The 26,916-nt window shown below is 40.7% G+C and overlaps 3 protein-coding genes across 4 annotated transcripts in view; all 3 read left to right on the forward strand.

Moving 5' to 3' along the window:
- The window catches only part of LOC140346713 (uncharacterized), a 41,398-nt gene extending 26,062 nt beyond the window's left edge, over positions 1 to 15,336 (forward strand). The window contains exons 5-6 of the mRNA XM_072432899.1: positions 791 to 1,876; positions 12,828 to 15,336. Of these exons, the coding sequence (XP_072289000.1) occupies positions 791 to 1,876; positions 12,828 to 14,112 (2,371 nt within the window). The 3' untranslated portion in view covers positions 14,113 to 15,336. The remainder of the gene's footprint in view (positions 1 to 790; positions 1,877 to 12,827) is intronic.
- The window catches only part of LOC140347580 (uncharacterized), a 50,814-nt gene continuing 30,130 nt past the window's right edge, over positions 6,233 to 26,916 (forward strand). For both annotated transcript variants that reach the window (XM_072434092.1, XM_072434094.1), the window contains exon 1: positions 6,233 to 6,280. The gene's annotated coding sequence lies outside the window, so the exon portion shown is untranslated. The remainder of the gene's footprint in view (positions 6,281 to 26,916) is intronic.
- LOC140347579 (uncharacterized) lies at positions 20,050 to 25,765 on the forward strand. The gene is made up of 3 exons (XM_072434091.1): positions 20,050 to 20,168; positions 20,615 to 20,728; positions 24,359 to 25,765. The coding sequence occupies exon 3, from the start codon at positions 24,381 to 24,383 to the stop codon at positions 25,701 to 25,703; it is 1,323 nt and encodes a 440-aa protein (XP_072290192.1). The 5' UTR covers positions 20,050 to 20,168; positions 20,615 to 20,728; positions 24,359 to 24,380; the 3' UTR covers positions 25,704 to 25,765.

The following is a 26,916-nucleotide window of genomic DNA, read 5'->3' on the forward strand; positions in this document are numbered from 1 at the left end:
AAATTTTGACCCAAGTCATTAATGTACAAGTTAAATAGGACAGGCCCTGAAACTGACCCCTTGTTACCCTTGTAACAACAACATCAGAACAAAGAACCCATCAGAACATCAGAACCCTCATATTTATGATTGGAGGCGGAGTGGTACAATAATAACACACTCCAAAGACTTAAAAGTGCAGTTTGTACCATATGTTGATAGTGAACAAATATGAAAAACATATACAACATTAGTGACAACCCCAAGAGTTAGTTAAGGTCCACTCTTAGTTAGCGGTAGATTGATCCTGAAAAATATTTACAAGAAGAAACCATTCAAGGATGTAACGGAATCCCTGATGGTTGGATCTGAGTTGGAGACTTTTTACACCCAAAAATACACAAAACACACAATGAAAGGACAAGGCGCTCGCAAAATGTCCAACACGCCAAACACTACATGTCCATATGTGTAAATGTCCAGAGGAACTGTCCAGAGGAACTGTCCAGAGGAACTGTCCAGAGGAACTGTCCAGAGGAACTGTCCAGAGGAACTGTCCAGAGTCTAGATGCCTTTAACCGCAAGTGTGAATGTGTGAGTGAAATGATGGGGTCATCAGAAACAAATGACCAGTGTGGAGAGCTTTTGGAAAACCTGATCTTTTTTTTCCCTTCATAACACCACCACTCTTAACAGTGATGAGGAAATCACAGTTAAATACGGCCACTTCAAACTCTTGTTAGGTTCGGCTAGGGTTAACCCTAACCCTTTATTTAATATCATTACTTGACGTCTCTTTTTTTGTTCATAGAAGATCTACGAAGTCCTTCAGGAGAATGGGGTTGACCTGTGACCAGTGTGGAAAGTCATGGCTCGTTCCTTCTGCACTCAAAAAACACTACAGAACTCACACAGGAGAAAGACCATATGAATGTGACCTGTGTGGAAGCAGTTTTTCTATCGCAAGTCAACTCAAAAGACACACCAGAATCCACTCTGGAGAAAGGCCATTCAGTTGTGATGTTTGTGAGAAGTCATTTTCATGCTCAAGCAGCTTAACATCACACATGAGAGTCCACACTGGAGAGAAACCTTACAGCTGTGATGTTTGTGAGAAGATATTTTCTTGCTCAAGTACCTTAGTAAGACACACGAGAGTCCACAATGGAGAAAAACCTTTCAACTGTGATGTTTGTGAGAAGATATTTTCATGCTCTGGCAACTTAGTTAGACACATGAGACTCCACACTGGACTAAAACTATACAGCTGTGATGTTTGTAAGAAGGCATTTTCACTCTCAAGCAACTTAGTTAGACACATGAGACTCCACACTGGAGAAAAACCTTACAGCTGCGATATTTGTAAGAAGGCATTTTCACGCTCAAGCAACTTCGTATCACACATGAGAGTCCACAATGGAGAAAAACCTTACAGCTGTGATGTTTGTGAGAAGACATTTTCAAGCTCAAGCCTTTTAGTATCACACATGAGAGTCCACACTGGAGAGAAGCCTTACAGCTGTGATGTTTGTGTGAAGATATTTTCATGCTCAAGCAACTTAGTTAGACACATGAGAGTCCACACTGGAGAGAAACTTTACCACTGTGATGTGTGTGAGAAAGCATTTTCACGCTCAAGCAGCTTAAGATCACACATGAGAGTCCACACTGAGAAGGCTTTAAGAATTGGGTCAAATAATTGTAGACATATTAATATCTGCCGCTCTCAAGAGCAAAGCTGCAGTTCTGACCAGTGTGAGAGAGCTCTCAGAAAACCTGCTCATCTGAAGGCCCATTGTCCTGAACAAACTAAAGGAGTTGCTGAGGCTGGATCATTTGAACCCAAAGTCAGACTCAGAAAGCTGGAGATCAGGCTTCAGAGAATCCAAACTGAGAAGTGAAGACCAGTGTAGATCCAGCACATACAATAGTCTGTTTTACTGTATTCAGATTTTTACTTAAATGTTAAACAAGAAAAAAAAGGGAGACTAATTAGCCCATTAAAAGACTGTAAACAAGGGGCTAGCTTGATAGAAAACAAAGAGGTGTAAGTTTCTGTTGAAACAAACAACTTTTTCTTCTACTTCAGAAGGGCCCGCCCGGTGGGCAGGGCTTACCACAGAATAGAATAAATATCTGAGTTCCCGGTCTAAATGCGCAAATTGATAATGACTCTTGGATGAGAGTCAAAACGTCTTGTTTTTTCTAAAACTGAGTCCAGCTGACTACAACTGAACCTTTTTCTACAATGGAACACTCCTGGACGAAGGAGCGACTAAACCGACATGTTAAAGAGTTTATCAGGTGTTTTAGTCCTAGGTTTTGTCCTGGTTCTCTTGTTGTATTGTAATACAGCACTTTCAACAGTACGCTTACTTTTATCAATAATAATTTTATGAGGTCAAGACAGTGCATGTTTATGAACATGCTGGATCGTAGTCATGGGATAATTGGCATCCACTATCCTACATTCACTCTCACAAACACCTAACACCAGCATACTTGGATACTGGAGGTGAAGTGGGTGCAGAATCTTGCGTAAGGACCATAGACGGGCTAGGGTAAGGACACAATAACTGTGTGCACTACCCTCCCATGTGGCACCGGGTGGTCTCCCATCCATGGACTAACCAGGCCCATCTCTTTTTAGCTTTTGCGATCTGACGAGATCGGGCTTTGACAAGTTAACTTAAAGGTGTAATTTATAGGTTTTCTGGTCGAGAGTTTATTCATCTTTTTGTCTCCATGGAGATGTTATTGTTTTGCATTTAATGTTCTGCAAAATGGCATTACATTTATCTTACATTTATTCAGTTACATGTGTTTTTATTGCTAAATAAAATCCCTTTAAAAGCCTGCATTCTTACTGTGAGCAGAGTCGCCACTCCACAGATGTGACTTGTAACTTGTTTATTCATTGTTGTATGTTGCACTGAATGCAAAAGAAAGTTCCCTAGTTTTTGAATTTTGGTCATTAGCAATGGCAATAAACCTTTATGATTCTGAATCTGATTAATCTTTTAAGTACATGTTTTGGCAACTCTGCCTCTACTAATGGTACAACTCTAGGTGTTCATGTGATTTTTGGTTTTCTGAGCTTAGATTTTCTATAGTCTAGGTTTTGTCCTGATTTAGACTTGTTTGAGACCTAGTTTAGTCCTGGCTTAGTGTAAGTTTAGTCCAATATTGATGATACTATGAATAAATACAGCCACTGTTTTTTGTTTTTTTCCTGAGATGGAGTTCTGGATGGAGGGAGGATTTCAGACACTCCCTCTTGGTTCAGTTTTATTTCATCTCCTGACCGTCAAAGGTGGTGCTCAATAGCGCTGAATGATCCTCTTTTGAACAAGCGCAGGTCAAGAATCAAATGTCATGAGGGTGTTTCCCAAAGCTTAGGTACTTTGCCTTGTCTTGTCTTGCCTCTGAAGTCAGTTCCTTCCGATCCAAGGCAAGTGTCCTGCCTCATCTGAAATACGGTTGATGGAACAGGCTTCAAAGGGAACGAGCAGCAGTGCCACAGTCACAAGAACAAATGAAAATGCATACACATGGGGACGTGATGTTCATATATATTCTGGGGGGTCACATATTCTGGGGGGTGTATAATGCAGTGTTGGGGTCTTTCTGGGGAGATGCATTTATTGAATTTATATCAAATAAAAGTGCAAAGTAAAATGTTTAGTTTAAATTAAGTTGATTGAAATAAAAAAAAAATCCTGTAATTGTTCATCTTCAAAAATGATCAAGGTGCATGGTGCCCAGATCAGACCAAGGCAAAGACCTGAGACCTCGCTCACGTGACACCGAGAGCTCAGTCCATTTTTCTTCTTCTCACACGCAGGTTTGTCGAGTCGAAGTGGAATAACTATTTGGGATTGTTCCTCTATCAAACCATTGTTGGTTTGCTGAGCCCCATAACTCTTGTGGAGGCAGCGAGTGTATCTCGTCTTTAGTGGGCTGTGTGAGCACCGGCATTCTGCCAAAACAACAACTTTGTTGGTGGGTGCTGTTAGGTGGTTGCATCTGCAACACTGGCTGAGAACCATTATTATTAGTCCCAAGTAGAAGGACAACAATCGTCTCGGTGAAGGACTTATTAAGATTGTATCCTGGGGCTGAAAATTTAAAAATGTTTTTAGTAATAAACAAGGACAAATGAGCTTAAAAGCAGTTAAAAAAATAGAACTTAGTGAGCTCTTTTCTGTGAGAGCCTTTTTTGCTGCTGCCAGGAGCAAGTTCCAGAGATTGCTGCTGGTTGTGTCCATGGCAGGAGTCCTGAGGCCCAAATACATAGTTCTGAAATCCAGTGGGATGGTGATGTCATACATTCAAAGTAAGTTGTGAGTAATGGACCCTTTAACATGGGGTTGTAAACGTGACAGAATTCTCCACAAACATGTGATTTTGTGGTTTTCCTCTGAGATGCACATTTACTTTCCCATTCTTTATCAGCCAGAACAATGTGACCCTATCTTTCCCATCGATCGTTTATGTAATCAGTGGAGTGAAATTGTTAATACATTTATATAATTTGATATTATGCCCCTTGAAAGTTCTGATTTATACGCTTTCATGGTGATGGTCATTACTCTGTTTAATTTCTTGGTTATAATAACTCCTTATTTGTAAATACCTATAAAAATAATAAATAAAGTCTAAAGAATAAAGTCTAAGACTAACGTCTAAGGTCTAAGATGTACAACTACAGAAGTTGGCGGTAATGTAACACTATTGCAACTGCTATAAAACACCAGAGATGAAGATTCTTTTTTACAATCTGGTAAAAAACCTTTATACCTTTTGTTGTTCAGACTTTAAATCTTCAGTCTGTGCTTTTAGATGTGAAATGTTGATCATAAGCCAACCAGTTTAATATTTTATCATATTTGTTTAATTTGCGCCTTTCATGTTGTCAGCACAGATTTAACGGGTTCTTCACAACTTCAACCCCCGGCACAACATTCATCTTAATATTTTACCATTGAGTTTCATATTCTGCATCACACCAGTACAGCAAAGGTCTGAGCTGAGCGGAAATAAAGTAATTTTTCAGACATGGTAAGTCCCAGCCTCCTTTTTCTTTTGATAATTCAAAAGTTTTGAATCAGATACAGTTTTTTTCCTTGCCATACAAATCTTGAGATTGTTTTATTCCACTCATCAGCCAATTGGGGATGGAAATGGGGAAAGTCTGGAATAGATAGAGAAATCTGGGCAAAACATTTATTTTTATAGTCTCAATCCTTTGACTTAAATATGGGATGAGATTCGATTTTTCAAGATATTTTTTTTGTAGTGTGGCTGGGTCAAATATAAAAATATCACTTTCAAGAATTAGGTGCAATTCTCAGTTTAGCCATAAGATTTCCCTGTGATCAAATGTGAAAGTCATGACTTGTGCACTTTATCATAAAGACTCAGGCACTGCTGTGATGCAGCTTGTCTGTTTAGAGTAGAAAACCTCCTAATGGGGCTTTGTGAGTGTGGGAATAATTCAACTGTAAATCATATTATGTACATATTATCTTATGATAAGATAATATATGCTTTATTGTCCACACATGGGGAAATTTTGGTGTTACAACGCAGTAGATACAGAGGGAAAGAACAGATAACTTATAGGAAGTTTAAAAAAATACTCTTAATAGAAGAACTTATATAAACAAAAACTCTTATAAATAAAACTCCTTTAGACAGAACCTCTCATTTCTTAATAAGGAATGGAGGGGGAAAATAAAGATGAAATAAAATAAAACAGCAAGGGTAAGAAAAAATAATGCTAATAATAATGGTAAAACAAACACTCTTATTTACATCAGTTATATGCACATGAATATGACATTATTGCGTGTGAGTACGACAGTAATTGCACATGAATATGACGGTATTGCACGTGTTCAGGGCTAACAGTGTTTGTCATAAAGTCTGACAGCAGCAGGAAGGAAAGACCTGTGAAACCTCTCCTTCACACAGCGAGGTTGTCATGCCACAAATACAGCAGAGGGAGAAGGCAGATCTTTAAGGAGCCATCGGATATTTTTTTCCACATAAATCCACGTTCCCGCGCTCTCTTTTCTTTGCTGTTCTGACATCTAAGAATCTGACGACATCGATTACTGACTGTGGACGGTAGAGGGCAGTATTGCAACTTGTAGCGCACAGCCTGCCGGAAATAACTAGAAGAAGAAACATCCACGGAACGATCACGGAGCTAATTTAATATCGGCAATAACCATGGATGTATTATATTAGGCAATAACGCACTAACCGCATGGATCTATTAAAATAACCGTGCCTAGTCTGTGCATGAAGAAGAAGTGTTTCGAACTGCATCTGCTTCGGGACTTTGAAACTGCCAACACGTTCGAGCAAAAAGTGTCAAAACTGATGATTCCTCTTCTGTGACATCCTCAAAGACCCCGTTTGTCCAGACATTGATCACTGTGGTCAGGAGGGACCAGTGGACTTACAGACATCACTCCAGACTGAGCGGTGAGCTGTTTGTTTCAGGAAGTTAGCCGCTGGCTAATGCTACTTCACATATTACTGTGTGGCTATGCTAATAAACGTTAGCCTACTTGCAGACAACTGTTACCCAGCAACCATACTGAAAACAAGAGCCAAAATACATGTGCATGACACAATATTTCTGATTTGACAAACAATAATACCATGTAACAATGATCACATTGTATTTTGCAGTGAAATATCTAAAAGGTAAATTCAAAAATCTCTTTGGGGTTAGACTCATTAACCTCTTGTATTTAACAAAAATCTGCATTTTAACAGTATTAATTTTAGCTGCCCCCATCTGTATTAAATATTATTGGCCTGTAGAATGTTGTGATGTCGTCTAAAACCCAGTAATTCCATTTTAGAACTCGGCACTAAATACTATATCCTTTTTCCCCCCAAAGTCTTAACAGAAGTAAATAACAGTATAAATATCTACCACAGGTGCTATCCACCAAACCAAGTCATAATTAGAGGAACAGGAGAAGCTTCATAAAGACTTTAAGTGTTGTCAGTGACTCGCCGCTGTAGATAAGGATCAAAGTCCAAAACATCTGTCTTTAGGTATCAACCTTTTCTTTTTTCAGTTTTATGATCTGTTTTTCATGACTATCTAACAGCGGAGAAGCAACAGCATGTGACGTCTTCAACACGTGACAACAAATAAGTCACATGACTGAAACACTTGGATATGAATGTCTATGATCATAAACACATAACTGCCTTTTAACTAAAATGCAATTTCATTTTGACAAAATACAAATCATGGTCATTGCATGATTTCAGCATATTATTTGAAAATAATACATGATGTGAGTGAATTCAAATGACAAAATTAACTGTGTTAACTTTTATCCTCTTTTGGGACAGGAACGAGCCAAAACGTTAGAGGGAGTGAACCTTCAGACTCTGTTCTTTGGTCAAAGCTGTTCAAAGACTTTCTGCTGTCACTTCTGCATTTAACCTGCTCCTGCTGCATTATCTGTAAGTATGACACTCTTCAATCCAACAATAAACCAAACTATTAAACTATCTATTATGCATTAGTCTTTTTGTCTACTTTTTAGACATTTTATTCATTTTCATCCCAAAAAAAATATGAGCATTTATGGAAGACAACAGGCCAGTTCAGCCCTGATTTCTGAGACCAAATGTTCTGCTGGTGCCCTGAAATGAGTTCAAATTAGGCTGAAGACATTAGCTGTCAGTTTCAAAGTTGGCATTGTGGAGGCTGAAATCAGAATGTGATTTTAATCCATCAAACCACAGAAGACGCAGTAACAGTAGCTCCCCACACTGCACTGTCCCACCTGCAGCAACAGGGTAGATATGTGCTCTTTGAGGATTTTATATATACACATTATGTGAGTAGGGATGCGTACCGGTACGACGGACCGGGCGTGGACTTGTAAAAATGTTTCGGTTCAGGTCCAAAAAAAAACGAAACCCCGGTTCTGGAGCGCCTCGTACGTGTGAAAGACACGAGCGCCTCGTACGTGTGAGAGACAGGAGCGCCTCCTAGTGTGAGAGACAGGATCGCCTCGTACGTGTGAGAGACAGGATCGCCTTGTACGTGTCGAGCTGTGCAGAACCGTGTATCCACATGTGAACATTGAAGTGACAGCCGTAAGATCGCTGGCTTTATCTGAACAGTTTTAAGCCGTGGCCACCACGTGCGATGTTGTGATGGTTAATGTGCTGCGGGCGTGGCCGCGTGTTAAAGGGGCGGGGTCAGCGTGGGTTCTTGTCTTTGGTCTGGGTGTAAAAAGCTTGTTGTGGTGTGATGTATTTGGCATTAAGTAAAGTCAAAGTAATATTACTTAATTGCTGCATTCATTAATTGGCGTTTATATTTTGTAATAGTATTCTACAGTTGTTAAATATGGTCTGGTGTTTAATGCTGCTAATATTATATATTATTTTGATGTGTTGTGTAAAATATTTTTAGGCCCGAGCGCCACAAGCTGGCGAGAGGCCTATTAGTTCCGTAAGGCCGTGCGAAGCACGGCTGCGAAGCGCTCGCCCACTTCCAAACACTCACTAACGCACTCCTTCACTCACGCACGCCCCGTGCATACTAATTAGTAGTAGGAAAATGGAACATTACCGCTGTAAACGGGCGAAGCCCGTGCAAAAGTGTGCACTAAACGAGCACTTTACATTGGGATGACCCCACATAAAGCACTCATTTGCGCTAAGTAGCTCACAAATACGTTCCCCATCTCTTGCATGTTCCGTGCATATAAACATGTAATGCAAAAATTGAACATTATTACTGTATAGAGGGCCAAAAACACAAAGTGGGCGGAGCCCACTCAAAATTAACGAAAGTACCCGTCAGTGACCAGGGACCCACACCATGAGGTAGGAAAGCGCGAGCGCTTTCCGAAAATGTATAGTTTATGATATTTGAAAAATGGGAAACATTGTTTTCGCATCGGAATATTCTTATTCTTCTTCTTCTTCTTCTTCTCGGGACCAACCCCCCTATTTTTCACCCAGTGAACATTGACGAAAAGTCACAAAAATTTGCACACCTCTAAAAATCGTGCCTCTCTACATTCTGGCTATTCCGGCGTCAGCGCCCCCAAATGTACCAAAAATGCATTGAGAGATAGGAAATGACCCAAAAAAAATCTGATCGTAGAATCATGAAATTTGGCGCCGAGGTAGATGGTGACAAGAGAAGCAACGCCGTCCGCCCAACCAAATGTTGGCCATATTGCTTCAAAAATGGCTAAGCATGACTCGGGAGTTTTTCAAAACGTCGTACTTTTACGAACTCCTCCCAGGGCGTTGGCCCTAAAAAGCTGAAATTTGGTGAAAATGCTACTGAGGAGTGGGACATCAAAAGTTATTCAAATTACATTGATACCTGTCACGGTCTCTGTGCGGCGAAGCCGCAAACTGTAGCTGGAATTTCAGAAATCTCCCAAATTTAACATTTCTGCCGTTTGCGCAGATAAAGTCCGAATTGCGTCAAATTAGAATCAGTTGTTAAACTCTTTGCCCTAAACCTACTTGAAGTGAAATAAATAAATTTGACGCCACAGCGCCCCCTACAGATTTTATATGGAGGTTAAATGTTTAGTTTTGCGAAATTTTATGAAATTTGACACACAACTCAATTTTGGCATCCCCATCAAAAAAGTCAATGAGACCCATGTCATAATTGTTATGGCTTTGCCGTAGAGATGACCGAAACCTCCCATGTTATTCCAATGGGGAAATCGCCAGAACATGTTTACACCTTAGACTTTCACGAACTCCTCCCAGGGCGTTAGCCCTATTAACCTGAAATTTGGTGAGACTCATCTTCAGGGGTGGACCATCAAAAGTTATCCACATTTTTATTCAAAGAGTCACGGTGTCTGTGCGGCAAATCTGCACATTTTGCCAAGAATTCAAAATAAAATTCCTTTTTGATGGTAAAACAAAGGGGTGAAGATGTGACAGCATCACAGATTCAGCAGTAGATGTAATAAAAGGACAATTGGGGAGCGTTAGCGCCCCCTCCTCTTGCGGCGTGGCGATGGCGTGGCGAGGGCCGATCATTGCCTCTTGCGGCTATATTTATATTCTATTTTTGATAAGTTGATGCTTTATAGTGATTCTAGTAGACTTTTATGCTAGTTTTTGTAACACTGTTATTTTACACTGTTACTTAATTATTTACACCGGTGTATTGTCTGTTTGAATGTTTTTACCTGACTTTTAATGCCAATAGATCTGCAAAATTAAAGAGTGGAAATGCATCTAAAGGCAACATCAGATGAAACAGCTGCCTCAATACTTGCTCTTGTTCAGAGGTTGTTCCTCAAGTAAAACACATGAATGTGAGTTAACTGTTAAGCTATAGTTTAGCTGCTAGCTAGTAGCTTGTGATGCCAAATACATCACACCACAACATAACACTGAAGTTATTTCATTCATATTTAGACCCAGACAAGAATCCACGCTGACCCCGCCCCTTTAACACGCGGCCACGCCCGCAGCACATTAACCATCACAACATCGCACGTGGCGGCCACTGCTTAAAACTGTTCAGATAAAGCCAGCGATCTTACCGGCTGTCACTTCAATGTTCACATGTGGATACATGGTTCTGCACAGCTCGACACGTACGAGGCACTCCTGTCTCTCACACGTACGAGGCGCTCCTGTCTCTCACATGTACGAGGCGCTCCTGTCTCTCACACGTACGAGGCGCTCCTGTCTCTCACACGTACGAGGCGCTCCTGTCTCTCACATGTACGAGGCGCTCCTGTCTCTCACACGTACGAGGCTCTCCTGTCTCTCACACGTACGAGGCGCTCCTGTCTCTCACACGTACGAGGCTCTCCTGTCTCTCACACGTACGAGGCGGTCCTGTCTCTCCTGTCTCTCACACGTACGAGGCGCTCCTGTCTCTCATGTCTCTCACACGTACGAGGCGCTCCTGTCTCTCGCATCTTTTAACTAATTTCCTCGGCTTCAACTTCGGGGAAGACGTGTGCGTTACTAATTAGGGTCCGTGTGCGCCATTGATAGCGACGCATGGCAGTGTATGCTAAAAGTGAATGCTAGAAAGCTACAAAAACTTTCTGCAGGGGGTCCAGGGTTCAGAATAAGCGGTATCGCATAGCAAAATGCGACGCAATTTCTCTCATGCGATGCATTCGTCAGAAAAAAGTGTTTTTGTATCGCAGCTTTTGCGATACAAAAATGTGTGTTCAATTGTATAACCAAAGCGCCTAAAAGTACTGATCACTCGTTAATCGATCGTCAATAACGGCATGACACATGTAGGACGCTGTATTGACATGACGAGTCCCGCTGCTGTCTCAGATCGCCTGAAAGTCTGAAAGTGGGAGGAGTCACGTGCGGTAAAGTTAGTGTCTCAGATTCGGACTTCCGAGGTCAGTAGCTCCTAAACGCAAAAGTCTTTGCAGATCATACACTGCCAAAAATACTCATATTTACACTGCCAAGTGACTACAACCTCGTTTTTAACAATCAGATGCGTATTTTGGGCGCAGCAAATTACACGGCTCCGAATGTGCAGCCGGAGCCGAGACGAGTGCTTAGGGACCGTCATCAAATGTGCAGCCGGAGCAGAGACGAGAGTACTTGGGGACCGTCATCATATAGCAAAACGAAAAATGGAATGGAACGTCAAATAGAGCGGTACAATTTGAATAACACATAAAATACACCATGATGGACAGCAACCTTTATTTTTCCATCAGAAGCTTAATACATATTTTTTGTGAGTGTAATGACAATATGTAAATGAGACTCCTGCAAATAATCATCTGATTGATGATGATATGGAAGAAAGTTGTTCAATTTGATTTGCAAGTTTTCAGTTTTATTAAAAAAAAAAAAAAAGTATTTAAAAGTTAATTTGTTAAGAGTTTTTAAAAAAAAAAAAGAATGTTTACAAATACATTTTAAATAAATAATCGTGTTATATCAAAGGAAAATATTGATTGTCACTTTCATGTTTTGCTATGCAATTATCAAATTGCTATACAAATTTGAAAAAATTAACGGATTGTTTAGCAGCACTCCTATACAAGTGAAAATCCTTAATCTGAACCCTGGGTTCAATGGCCTGAGCAAGAGATCATCCATAACAGTAAATAACTGTCATCAGCATAAAAATGCATGTTAGCATCTGAGACATTTTGACCCAAGTCATTAATGTACAAGATAAATAGGAGGGGCCACGAAACCGAGCCCTGTGGCACCCATTTGTGGGCAACAACAAAATCAGAACAGAGACCATCATATTTAAGATTGGAGGAGGAGTGGTACAATAATAACTACACACTCCAAAGACTTGATAGTGAACAAATATGAAAAACATATACAACATTAGTGACAACCCCAATATTTCCAGTCTGCAGATCATAGTTGTGTAGAGTTAGAGTTAAGGTGCACTTTTAGTTAGCGGTAGATTGATCATGAAAAATAATTACAAGAAGAAACCATTCAAGGGTGTAACAGAATCCCTGATGGTTGAATATGTGCTTTGTGTGACATTTTACACCCAAAAATACACAAAACACACAATGAAAGGAAAAGGCACACAAAAAATGTCCAACACGCCAAACACTATGTCCATATGTATAAATGTCTAGAGGAAACGTGTATAAATCTGCCGCTATAAAGAGCAAAGCTGCAGCTCTGACCAGTGTGGAGAGCTTTTGGAAAACCTGATTATTTTTTCCATAACTACACCACTCTCAACAGTGATTGGAATTCACAGTTAAATACGGCCACTTCAAACTCTTGTTAAGTTCTTTATCTAATATTATTACTGACGTCTCCTTTTTCTTTGTTCTTAGGAGATCCACAAAGTCCTTCAGGAGAATGGGGTTCACCTGTGACCAGTGTGGAAAGACATGCCTCGTTCCTTCTGCACTCAAAAGACACACCAGAAATCCCTCTGGAGAAAGGCCATTCAGCTGTGATGTTTGTGAAAAGGAATTTTCATGCTTAAGCAGCTTAACATCACAAATGAAAGTCCACACTGGAGAGAAACCTTACAGCTGTGATGTTTGTGAGAAGATATTTTCATGCTCAAGTGCCTTAGTAAGACACATGAGAATCCACACTGGGGAGAAACCTTACAGCTGTGATGTTTGTGAGAAGGTATTTTCCCAGTTAAGCCACTTAATATCACACATGAGACTCCACACTGGAGAGAAACTTTACCGCTGTGATGTCTGTCAGAAGGCATTTTCATGCTCAAGCAGCTTAACATCACACATGAGAGTCCACACTGGAGAAAAACCTTACAGCTGTGATTTTTGTAAGAAGGCATTTTCATGCTCAAGCAGCTTAACATCTCACATGAGAGTCCACACTGGAGAAAAACCTTACAGCTGTGATGTTTGTGAGAAAGCATTTTCCCAATCAGCCAGCTTATTATCACACATGAGACTCCACACTGGGGAGAAACCTTACAGTTGTGATGTTTGTGAGAAGGCATTTTCCCAGTTAAGCCACTTAATATCACACATGAGACTCCATACTGGTGAGAAACTTTACCGCTGTGATGTTTGTAAGAAGGCATTTTCATGCTCAAGCAGCTTAACATCACACATGAGAGTCCACACGGGAGAAAAACCTTTCAGGTGTAACTTTTGTGAAAAGGAATTTTCATGCTCAAGCAATTTAACATCACACATGAGAGTTCACACTGGAGAAAAACCTTACAGCTGTGATGTTTGTAAGAAGGCATTTTCACACTCAAGCCACTTAGTATCACACATGAGAGTTCACACTGGAGAGAAACCTTACAGCTGTGATGTTTGTAAGACGGCATTTTCACGCTCAAGCAGCTTAGTATCACACATGAGAACCCACAATGGAGAAAAACCTTACAGGTGTAATGTTTGTGAGAAGGCATTTTCACTCTCAAGCAGCTTAACATCACACATGAGAGTTCACACTGGGGAGAAACCTTACAGCTGTGATGTTTGTGAGAAGGCGTTTTCATGCTCAAGCAGTTTAACATCACACATGAGAGTTCACACTGGAGAGAAACCTTACAGCTGTAATGTTTGTGATAAGACATTTTCTCACACAAGCAACTTAGTGTCACACATGAGAGTTCACACTGAGTAGGCTTTTAGATTTTGGTCGAGTAATTGTAGACATATTAAAATCTTTCAGTTATTGTGGAGTATAAACTGCACATCTCTTGTTGTATGGTAATACAGCACTTTCAACAGTACGCTTACTTTTATCAATAATAATTTTATGAGGTCAGGACAGTGCATGTTTATGAACATGCTGGATCGTAGCCATGGGATAATTTGCATCCGATTATCCTACATTCACTCTCACAAAAACCTAACACCAAGATACTTGGATACTGGAGGTGAAGTGGGTGAAGAGTCTTGTGCAAGGACCATAGACGGGCTATAGTAAGGGATCTTCTCAAAATAGGTTGAAGCTTAAAAGATGACATTTTTTCCGTCTCTCTCTGGACCCCCTCCCCCCTCAAAAGACTAAAAAAAAATGTCTGGCTTCACATAACATTTTACGCGTTGATAAAACGATAGTAGCTTGATAGACCCTGCTCACCTCTAGTGAACATCCCTGAACATCCTTTGGTATGTTCATCAGTAGAAGTTATGAACTGTCCAAATAATGTCACCTGTCGCGCATGTTTGTTTACTCAATCCACATGGTCCACGGGCCCTATGACCGTCCCATTCAACCGAAATTGTGAGATGACCACTTTGCGATGAGAGAGTGAGAAACTAATATTTCTTGTCAAAACCTGTAATTGTCAATTGCCTGTGTTTAGACCTGAACCTGCTGTCAGAATGACAGAAGCAGTTCACGTGCTTTCGTCTCAGTGAGAATCTCACGTCTTCTGTGATTGGTCCGTGTTCCCCCGCACGGGCCACGGCGCGCTGTGCGCACCCGCCCGCACCCGCCGTGCTCCACGCCCGCACCCGCCGCCTAATGCTCGTTGCTGTTTTTAGCATTTCAAAACAATTACCCCCCCAAGACGAAAAATATCAAGTATTTTCATCTTCAACTCATTTTGAGACGTTCCCTAAGGACACAATAGTTGTGCACTACCGCCCCCCTGTGTCAGTGGGTGGTCTCCCATCCATGGACAAGCCAGACCCATCCCTGCTTAGCTTTTGCAATCTGACGAGTTCGGTCTTTGACAAGTTTTTATCTTTAAGGTATAATGTGTAAGTTTTCTGGTGGAGAGTTTATTCATCATCTTTTTGTCTCCATGGAGATGTTATTGTTTTGCATGTAATGTTCTACAAAATGGCATTACATTTATCTTACATTTATTCTGTTACATGTGTTTTCATTGCTCAATAAAATCTCTTGAAAAGCATGCATTCTTACTGTGAGCAGAGTCGCCACTCCACAGATGTGACTTGTAACTTGTTTATTCATTGTTGTATGTTGCACCTTAAAGGCGCAATGGACGATTTTTCGTTGATTTGAGAAATTCAGGCGGAAGTGCGCATGCGCATGAGCGATAGGTGCGTTTTATGAATGATACGTGGCAGGACTAATGATTTATCCACGCCACGAGGAAATATGATATAAAATTTGCTGAAAAAAATCGTCCATTCCACCTTTAATGCAAAAGGGAGTGTCTACAGAGCTGCGTGGCGTGGCCGAAACTGCCATGTTGAAACTCCTGCGTTATTTGACCGCGTTTTAGCGCCGTTTTAGTCCGCGCCGGTTAAGGTTAGGGTTAAGGTTAGGGTTAAGGTTAGGGTTAGGGTTAGCTATGAGGCTATAAGGGAAGTGCCGCGGTTCCTGAAACTGCGCGGGCATTTGACCGCGCCGCGGCTCTCCAGCCACGGCCTAATGCAAAAGCAAGTTCCTAGTTTTGGAGTCCTGTTCATAGACAATAAACCTTTATGATTCTGAGTACATGTTTTGGCAACTCAGCCTCTATCAATGGGACAGCACTAGATTTTCATGTGATTTGGGGTTTTCCCGAGTTTAGATTTTCAATAGTCTAGGTCTAGTCCTGATTTAGACTTGTTTGAGACCTAGTTTAGTCCTGGTTTTGTGTCATTTTAGTCCAATACTGATGAGACTGTGAATAAATAAAGCCACTGTTTATTTTTCTAGATGGAGCGAGGATTTCAGACACTCCCTCTTGGTTTTGTTTTATTTCATCTCCTGACCGTCAAAGGTGGTGCCCAATAGCACTGAATGTTACTCATGCGCAAGCGCAGGTCAAGAATCAAATGACAACTCAGGGTGGTTCCCAAAGCTTAGGTATCTTACCTTGTCTTGCATCTGTTGTGGAATTTCCGCAAACAATTACCAAGAAATACTGAAATAGAACAGAGTTTGACTTTCTCAGAAAGTGGATGTTTATTTACTCACAGTAAATAATCACTGTCCCTAATAAAGGCAGCTGTCCCTCATCCTCCAGAACAATGACAATACACATATTTTTAAAGGCAATGACACAAACTGACAAATACGTACATCATCACAATCAAATTAGCTCTAAAAGAGATTCTTTCTATTCCATTCGGAGATGACCCTCAATCCATGTCCTGACGCATGGCTTCACGATACAGAGGAGCCGGACCATTATCAGGAACCCATATTCTGTTATTATCTGCACACAATAACAGCATAAATAGAATGGCATGACATTTTACCATCACACCTCCGATCCAAGGCAAGTGTCCTGCCTCATCTGAATTAAACGGTTGATGGAACAGGCTTCAAAGGGAACGAGCAGCAGTGCCACAGTCACAAGAACAAATGAAAATGCATACACATGGGGACGTGATGGTCACATATTCTGGGGGGGTGTATAATGTAGTGTTGGGGTCTTTCTGGGGAAAGGATTTATTGAAGTTGATTCAAAAGAAACACAGAACCATCCTCTAATTGTTCGTCTTCAAAAATGATCATGGTGCATTATGGGTAAATTCATCAAGGCAGCGATGGCTACATCAATGTATCCTTGGTAAATTAGCCACATGCTAACCAAAGGGAGGACACATGCCTCTGGAGGACCTGAACATTGGAACATGACTTGGATGACGTGGATGTCTAACCACGGCCAGATCAGACCAAGGCAAAGGGCCTGAGCTTTGGGAAACACCCAAAGTCACCTGAGACCTCCCTCACATGACACCGAGAGCTCAGTCCATTTTTCTTCTCGCACGCAGGTTTGTCGAGCCAAAGTGGAATAATTACTTTTTCCTCTATCAAACTTTTGCTGGTTTGCTGAGCCCCAATCAATCAATGATTGATTGAACTATTGATTGATAACTTTTGTCGAGGCAGCGCGTGTATCTCGTCTTTAGTGGACTTTGTGAGCACCGGCATTCTGCCAAACCAACAACTTTGTTGGTGGGTGCTGTTTGGTGGTTGCATCTGCAACGCTGGCTGAGAACCATTATTATTAGGCCCAAACTGAAGGACAAGAATCGTCTCGGCGAGGGACTTATTAAAATTGTATCCTGGGGCTGAAAATTGCATAAATCAAGTAATAAACAAGGAAAAATAAGTTTGAAAGTAGTTTAAAAAAAAAATTGAACTTGGTGAGCTCTAATTTATAGTGAAGGCCTCTTGAAAAAATATTGAAAAAATCTTTTAACATGGGGCCAATGGGAGACCGATGCCAAAAAAGTTGCATTGAAAATATAACGCTCAATCATATGAGTACATTTAAAAAAAATTATACAATGACTCCCCCCTAGATCATACAGGAAATCGGCCATGTTGGATCAAACACAAGACACTGGTCTGCTGGAGCAGCAGCATCACAGAGAGGGAGAGGAAGAGGCTGGACAGAGTCATCAAGAAGTCCAGCTCCGTCCTGGGCTGTGCTCTGGACTCGGTGCAGGAGGTGGAGGACAGAAGGGTCCTGGCTAAACTCACATCTATGCTGGACCATGAGTGTCGCCCCCTGCAGGACACTCTGTCCGCTCTGGAGAGCAGCTTCAGTGAGAGACTGATCCACCCTCGCTGTGTGAAGGAGAGGTTTCACAGGTCTTTCCTTCTGCTGTTGTCAGACTCTACGACAAACACTGTTAGCCCAGAGCACGTGCAGGACACTCTGTCCTCTGGATATTGAGTGTAAGAGGTTTTTTATAAGAGTTTATCTACAAAAGCGTTTTTAATAAGGCTGCCCCAGATTAATTGTCTGTTTACTGTAACCCGACTCACCCTTTTTTAAGTGGGTAGGTAGGTAGGTAAATTCTTCTTTTTTTTTTACTTTGAAGGCAAAAAAAAAGATCCAAAATTAATTGTGTTTGGTGTAACCCTACCAACATTTTTCAAGTGGGTAGGTAGGAAGGTAAATTAAAAAAACAGATTTATTTTTTTTACTTTAAAGCATAGAAAAATCCAAATTTGTATATAGAATTTAATGATAATTTGCCTATGAAATTAAGTTAATATTATCATTTAATAAAAGAGATGCTACCGTAAATGTACAAAACAAAATGAATAAGTCCAGCCAATAAACTATTTTTGTACAGGACAAATAATTTTATTTGTTGGCCATTTTCATGTAGAATTGTCAACTCCTCTTTTCGCACGCTTTCGTGCAGTCTGACACTGACACACTAAACACACGTGTTGCCGTCGCCATTTTTAAAATTCTGCCAGTGACACGCAGTGACCGCCAGGGGTCAGGCTTCAACAGACAATGAGTTGAACGTTCTCCGCTCGTGTTAAGTTTCATTTTAGTTTCTTTTTCAGCTTAGTAATATTTTTAGCGAGTTCCAGTGATACAAAATTATTCAACACGGTGCTTTTTTGAAAAAACGGTCGGTGAGTCGGCGAAATATAAGAAAAATAAAAGAATTTGGCATAATTTTGACAAAATGCTGATATTTTTTCTTCAGTCGGCTATAATTTTGACGGCTCTGTCGGGTTAAGGCAAACAGACATATTATTTTGCTCTGCCTAAGTATAAATCTGTTTTTTTACTATTGTACTTCTATACCTACTCTGTGTTGCAACAATAGAATTTCCCCATTGTGGGACAAATAAAGATTATCTTATCTGAAAAAAAACTTTAAACCTTTTGTTGTCCAGACTTTGAATCTTCAGTCTGTGCTGTTAGGTGTTAAATTTTGATCATAAGCCAACCAGTTTGATATTTTATCATATTTGTTTAGTTTGCTCCTTTCATGTTGTCAGCACAGATTTCACAGGTTCTTCACTTCTTCCAAAAGACTCAACCGCCGGTCATCTGCAGTAAGGCCTGCACAGGAACCCCCGGCAGAACATTCATCTCAATATTTTAGTATTGAGCTTCATATTCTGTAATTTTTCAGACCAGGGAATTCCCAGCCTCCTTGTTCTTTTAATAAGGCTAAAGTTTTGAATCGGACACCGTTTTTTTCCACGTCATTCAAATCTTGACATTGTTTTATTCCACTCATCAGCCAGTTGGGGATGGAAGAAATCTGGGCAAAACAATTATTTTTATAGTTTCAATCAATAGACTCAATAGACTTTGACTTAATTATGGGATGATATTTGATTTTTCAAGATATTTTTTATAGTAGTGTAGCTGGGTCAAATATAAAAAATATCACTTTTAAGAATTAGTTGCAATTCTAAGTTTAGCCATAAGATTTCCCTGTGATTAACTGTGAAAATAGTAATGACTTGTGCACTTTATCATAGAGACTCTGGCACTGCTGTGATGCAACTTGTCTGTTTAGAGTAGAAGGACCTCCTAATGAGCTTTGTGAGCGTGGAAATAATTCAACTGTGAATCATGTTATGTTGTCATGCCACAAATACAGAGGGAGAAGGCAGAGCTTTAAGGAGCCATCGGACTTTGGATCATTATTTTCTTCATAAAGCAAGTTGAAAAAGCTGCGCTCTCTTTTCATTGCCGTTCTGACATTTAAGAATCGGACGGTAGAGGGCAGCATTGCGCCTTGTAGCGCACAGCCTGCCGGAAATAACTAGAACTTATGGCTCTATTAAAATGACCGTGCTTGGTCTTTACACGAAGAAGAAGAAGTGTTTCGAACTGCGTCCGCTTCGGGACTTTGAAACTGCCAACACGCGAGCAAAAAGTCTCAAAACTGATGATTCCTCTTCTGTGACATCCTCCAAGACCCCGTTTGTCCAGATATTGATCACTGTGGTCAGGAGGGACCAGTGGACTTACAGACATCACTCCAGACTGAGCGGTGAGCTGTTTGTTTCAGGAAGTTAGCCGCTGGCTAATGCTACTTTACATATTATTGTGTCGCTATGCTAATAAACGTTAGCCTACTTTCAGCTGCCCCCATCTGTATTAAATATCATATTTCTGTAGAATGTTGTGATGCCAGTAATTCCATTTTAGAACTCGGCACTAAATACTATACCCCCCCTGACTATCTAACAGCGGAGAGGCAACAGCATGTGACGTCTTCAACACGTGACAACAAATAAGTCACATGACTGAAACACATGGATCTGAATGTCTATGATCATAAACCCATAACTGCCTTTTAACTAAAATGCTATTTCATTACTACAAAATGCAAATCGTGGTCGTTGCATGATTCCAGCATATTATTTGAAAATAATACATGATGTGAGTGAATTCAAATCACTAAATCAACTAAACTTTGATCCTCTTTTGGGACAGGAACGAGCCAAAACGTTAGAGGGAGTGAACCTTCAGACTCTGTTCTTTGGTCAAAGCTGTTCAAAGACTTTCTGCTGTCACTTCTGCATTTAACCTGCTCCTGCTGCATTATCTGTAAGTATGACACTCTTCAATCCAACAATAAACCAAACTATTAAACTATCTATTATGAATTAGTCTTTCTGTCTACTTTTTGGACTCTTTACTGAGTTTTTCATCTTAAAAAATATGAGCATTTACGGAAAACAACAGTCCTGATTTCTGATGGGACCAAATGTTCTGCTGGTGCCCTGAAATGAGTTCAAATTAGGCTGAAGACATTAGCTGTCAGTTTCAAAGTTGGCATTGTGGAGGTTGAAACAATCAGAAAGTGATTTTAATCCATCAAACCACAGAAGACGCAGTAACAGTAGCTCCCCACACTGCACTGTCCCACCTGCAGCAACAGGGTAGATATGTGCTCTTTTAGGATTTTATATATATTATTAAAGTCACTCCATTATATAATGCATTTTTATATTTTTACTTTTCAAATTTAAACCGACATTGAACATTGAATATGACACAGAGATCCAAAAAGCAACAAAGCAATCGCCAAAAAATATGCTTCAAAGGTATCCATTTATTCCATTTAGTCTTCTGAGTGCCTTGATGTGTGACACTTTTATCATTTACTATATAGCCTTAAAAGTACACCCTAAACTATTGAAAATAGTGTGCTGACAACTTGAGGTCAATTTACTAGATTCTAGTATATGTCAATCATTCATGCAAAACATTTTTAAAATCCAAGATCAACATTTATCTTCTTATTGATGGCTGATATTTTTGGCTGTATCAAAGTGTAAATAAAGACAAATGCTTTTAAGGTTGAGCTTCTCATATTCACAGCTGCTTTTTTGGGTAAGCAAATAAGTAGCGTTTGCACTAAAGAGGATGTTCTTGAGGTCGATATGCAGTCAATAAGTTCAGCAGCCAAGATGAAGAGGAGGATGAGAGCACAAGGCATGAACTGAAAATTAAAGTAAAACTATAGGTGTACACCAGACAGGTGACAGATCATGGGATAAAGGTCAATCAGGCCACGCACTTGACCCGTGAGTTGATTGAGGTCCAGCAAAGTTACAACGGCAGTGTTTTAAGATAAGATAAGATAAGATAATCCTTTATTGTCCACACATGGGGAAATTTCGGTATTACAACACCGTAGATACAGGGGGAAAGGACAGATAACTTATAGGAAGTTTAAAAAAACACTCTTAATAGAAGAACTCTTATAAACAAAACAAAAAACTTTTAAGAAAACACCTCTCATATCTTAATAAGGAATGGAGGAAAAATAATAATAAAATAAAAGATAAAAATAAAATAATAATAATAAAATAAAAATAATAATAAAATAAAGTAAAAATAGCTAGCATAAGACTGAATAATACTAACAATACTAATACTAATGGTAAGTAAACACTCTTATTTACATCAGTTATATGCACATGCATATGGCCTTAATTGCTTTTGAGTATGACAGTAATTGCACATGAATATGACGGTATTGCGCATGATTAAGTCAGTCAAGTATATCAAATATTGCACATGTTCAGGGCTAGCAGTGTATGTTATGAAGTCTGACAGCAGCATGAAGGAAAGACCTGTGAAACGTCTTCCTCACACAGTGAGGGTGGATCAGTCTCTCACTGAAGCTGCTCTCCAGAGCGGACAGAGTGTCCTGCAGGGGGTGAGACTCATGGTCCAGCATAGATGTGAATTTAGCCAGAACCCTTCTGTCCCCCACCTCCTGCACCGAGTCCAGAGCACAGCCCAGGACGGAGCTTTGTCCAGCTTCTTCCTCTCCCTCTCTGTGATGCTGCTACTCCAGCAGGCCACACCGTACAGGAGCTGATGCCACCACAGAGTCGTAGAAGGTCTTCAGGAGTGGCCCTGTCACCAAAAGACCTGAGTCTCCTTAGGAGGTAGAGCCGACTCTGGCTCTTCCTGTACAGTGCGTCTGTGTTATGAGTCCAGTCCAGTTTGTGGTTCAGATGAACACCCAGGTACTTGTATGAGTCCACTCTCTCAATGTCCCATCCCTGGATGTTCACTGGTGAGGGGGCAGCAGAGTGCGGAAGTCCGCCACCATCTCCTTGGTCTTCCCCACATTGATGAGAAGGTGGTTCCGCTGACACCAGTCCACAAAGTCCTGCACCAGTCCCCTGTACTCCGCATCATCGTCGTCCGTGATGAGTCCGATGATGGCAGAGTCATCAGAGAACTTCTGCAGGACACAGCTGTCCATGTCGTGTCTGAGGTCTGCAGTGTAGAGGGTGAAAAGAAAGGGCGCGAGGACAGTGCCCTGGGGCGCCCCCACACTGCAGGTCCGAGTGTCAGACACACAGTCCCGGGCTCTCACAAACTGGGGTCGGTCTGTGAGGTAGTCCAGGATCCACTCTGCAGGTCGTACTCCACACCAGCCGTCTCCAGCTTGTCCCTCAGGAGCAGTGGCTGGATGGTGTTGAAAGCGCTGAAGAGATCAAAGAACAGGATCCTCACAGAGCTGCCAGGCTTCTCCAGTTGAGAGAGAGAGAGCGGTGCAGCAGGGAGATGACGGCGTCCTCCACTCCACGCTCCTCTTCATCTTGGCTGCTGAAATGCTCTTCTTCAATCAGCTGTAATACAGCCTCAAGAGCCTCCTCTTACTATAGCCTCTTCTCATTTTCTCCTCCCAAATGGCAGCTATGAAAATGACCAGAACAGTTCCTTGTCTTTATTTACACTTTGATTCATCTAAAAATATCAGCCACATTTGTGACGGTCAATAGGAAGATAAATGTTGATCTTTGAGGTTCACTCATTTTGACACTCGTCTCTGAGCAGTTATGTGTTCACACAGGGGCCACAGGGGGGCAGTCACAGGGGGACAGTGTCTGTGCTGGACTCACCAAGAATCTTTACCTTCGGAGATTTGCAGTGTTTTGTACATAAACCTCTCCCATTTAAAACCAACCAACCAAATCTTTTTTCACTATGAATGATTATCATATTAATTCATATATTAATATATGTGGATTTTATAGCAATTTCTAAATGGGGACCATCCGGGGTCCCAAAGGTGACAAGTGTGGCTTTTTTACAAAAACTTCTCCCATTCCAAACCCATGACCTATTGACATATAAGATAAGATAATCCTTTATTGTCCCACATGGGGGAATTTCATATACTATATACTATGTAATGCTGCTAAATAGTGCAATAAAGTTTGAATGCAATATTGACCGATGTATAATGGGATGAGTGCAGTGTGTATATGTTTTAGTGTTTTTATGCTTTTTCTTGAATGAATCTGAGGTGCTGACTAGAAAGTACCTTTTTTATTTGTTTCACTGCATGTCCATTGAGGTTGCATGATCTTTTTGGTTTTAGAAGAACCGGGAAATAAACCTTTAATCCTTTTCCATAATGTTAAATTTAAACATGTATGAATGACAGAGCTCTGGGTCAGACTGGTTTGATGCGGTCGGTCCTCACCCAAAGCCAGAGCTGAAAGTCTGTAACACGCTCCACAGAAACAGTAAAGACCTTTTCATAACTTACTGAAACTTGTAAAAAATATGTATTCTTTCCATAACAACACCACTCTCAACAGTAATAAGGAATTCACAGTTTAACACGGCCACTTCAAACTCTATTAAAGTTTTTTATTGAATATTATTATTACGTAACATCTCCTTTTCCTGCGTTCATGGCAGATCTACAACGTCCTTCAGGAGAATGGGGTTCACCTGTGACCAGTGTGGAAAGACATTGCCCCATCCTTCTGCACTCAAAGAACACTACAGAACTCACACAGGAGAAAGACCATATGAGTGTGACCTGTGTGGAAGAAGTTTTACTACTGCAGGCAGTCTCAAAATACACACCAGAATCCACTCTGGTGAAAGGCCATTCAGCTGTGATGTTTGTGGGAAGGAATTTTCATGCTCAGGCAGCTTAGTATCACACAAGAGCGTTCACACTGGAGAGAAACCTTACAGCTGTGAGGTTTGTGAGAAGACATTTTCACGCACAAGCCACTTAGTATCACACATGAGAGTTCACACTGGAGAGAAACTTTACAGTTGTGATGTTTGTGAGAAGACATTCTCACACTCAAGACACTTAACATTACACATGAGAATCCACACTGGAGAGAAACCTTACAGCTGTGATGTTTGTCAGAAGACATATTCATGCTCAAGCAACTTAGTAGTACACATGAGAGTCCACACCGGAGATAAACCTTACAGCTGTGATGTTTGTGAGAAGGTATTTTCATACTCAAGCAGCTTAACATTGCACATGAGAGTCCACACTGGAGCAAAACCTTACATTTGTGATGTTTGTAAGAAGGGATTTTCATGCTCAAGCAGCTTAATATCACACACGAGAGTCCACACTGGAGCAAAACCTTACAGCTGTGATGTTTGTGAGAAGGGATTTTCACACTCAACCAGCTTAACATCACACATGAGAGTCCACACTGGAGCAAAACCTTACAGCTGTGATGTCTGTAAGAAGACATTTTCACGCTCAAGCAGCTTAACATTACATATGAGAGTCCACACTGGAGAGAAACCTTACAGCTGTGATGTTTGTGAGAAGACATATTCATGCTCAAGCAGCTTAGTATCACACATGAGAGTTCACACTGGAGAGAAACTTTACAGCTGTGATGTTTGTAAGAAGACATTTTCACGCTCAACCCACTTAGTATCACACATGAGAGTTCACACTGGAGAGAAACTTTACAGCTGTGATGTTTGTGAGAAGGCATTTTCACACTTACACCACTTAGTTAGGCACATGAGAGTCCACACTAAGAAGGCTTTTAGATTTGGGTCAAATAATCGTTGTCATATTAAAATCTGCCACGCTAAGGAGCAAAGCTCCAGTTCTGACCAGTGTGAAACAGCTCTCAGAAAACCTGCTCATCTGAAGGCCCATCGTCCTGAACAAACTAAAGGAGACAGAGTTGCTGAGGCTGGATCATGTGAACCCAAAGTCAGACTCCGAAAGCTGGAGATCAGGCTTCAGAGAGTCCAGACTGAGAAGTGACCAGTGTAGATCCAGCACATACAATAGTCTGTTTTACTATATTTAGATTTTTATTTGTCAATTAAAAATCCACCAAAATTGTAAATAAAGTTTGTTTACTTCATTAATTCAGGTTTAATTTTTTAGAATATGTATTTCTACAGTCAATGTAAAATGTTGTTCTTAAAGACTGCCCCTGTTTGTTTGCGGTCAAGATTTCGCTGCATAAGTGCTACACTGGTTCGACACATCAACTGAAAAGGTGCATTACTCTCTCTCTTGCTCTCTTGCTCTCTCGCTCTCGCTCACAACGGTATAGCGTAAAACACATACTTTAAAGACTTACATCTACAGTAGGTGGTGGTAATGTGACACACTATGGATACCAACCGCCAACACCAAAGAAGAAGAAGCTTTTCCAATAGTGACGCAGTAATTTTTCTTGGGATTTGATTGTCTTTTTCTGTTGCTTTTCTACCAGGCTCAGGGGAGATTTTCCAAGTAAATCTGAAAGTATCCTATATATATGTTTTTTATTCTTTTAAATACTTAAACTAATAATGATATAACATAATTCTGACATAATTGGCTGATTGACCGGAGGAGGGGCGTCACCCCATTGCCCTTAATGGACCAGCCGCCACTTGGTAATACTATGACTTAGAGGCAGATACCATTTGTGGGAAAATACATTTGACATAAAATGACATTTTTCACTTAATAAAATATCAGAACAAAAATCTCGATTATACTACACTTTATAGTGCATAATAGCAATTATTACATAAAGAGAAAATTAAAACCTGCCTGTTTCATAAAAAGGTTCAGAATTCAAAACAAAAAGATCAGCTTCTAAGTGGCATTATTTAACCTGATCTACATGTGGATAACATTTTACATTTTTATATTTAATGGGGTGTACGGTGGGTGTACTTCCCAAGAAGGAGATCATGGGTTCGATTCCCGGACCAGACCAAAATCACATGATCTCTCTGGGTGGAGTCTGCATGTTCTCCCCGTGTTACCGTGGGTTCTCTCCGGGTTCTCCGGCTCCTCCCACCATCCAAAGACATGTATGTGTTAGGCTAAAATTGGTGACTCTAAATTAGCCCTACTGAATGAATGTGAGAGTCATTATATGTGAGTCTGTAATGTCTATGTCTCTGTGTTAACCCTGCGACGAGTTGGCCACTGTCCAGGGTGTACCCCGCCTAAGGCCCGAAGTCACTGGGAT

Source organism: Eucyclogobius newberryi, unplaced genomic scaffold (assembly GCF_026437365.1).
Source record: "Eucyclogobius newberryi isolate DKJ021-1_F unplaced genomic scaffold, fEucNew1.0.hap1 SCAF_6, whole genome shotgun sequence".
Taxonomy (NCBI): Eukaryota; Metazoa; Chordata; class Actinopteri; order Gobiiformes; family Gobiidae; genus Eucyclogobius; species Eucyclogobius newberryi.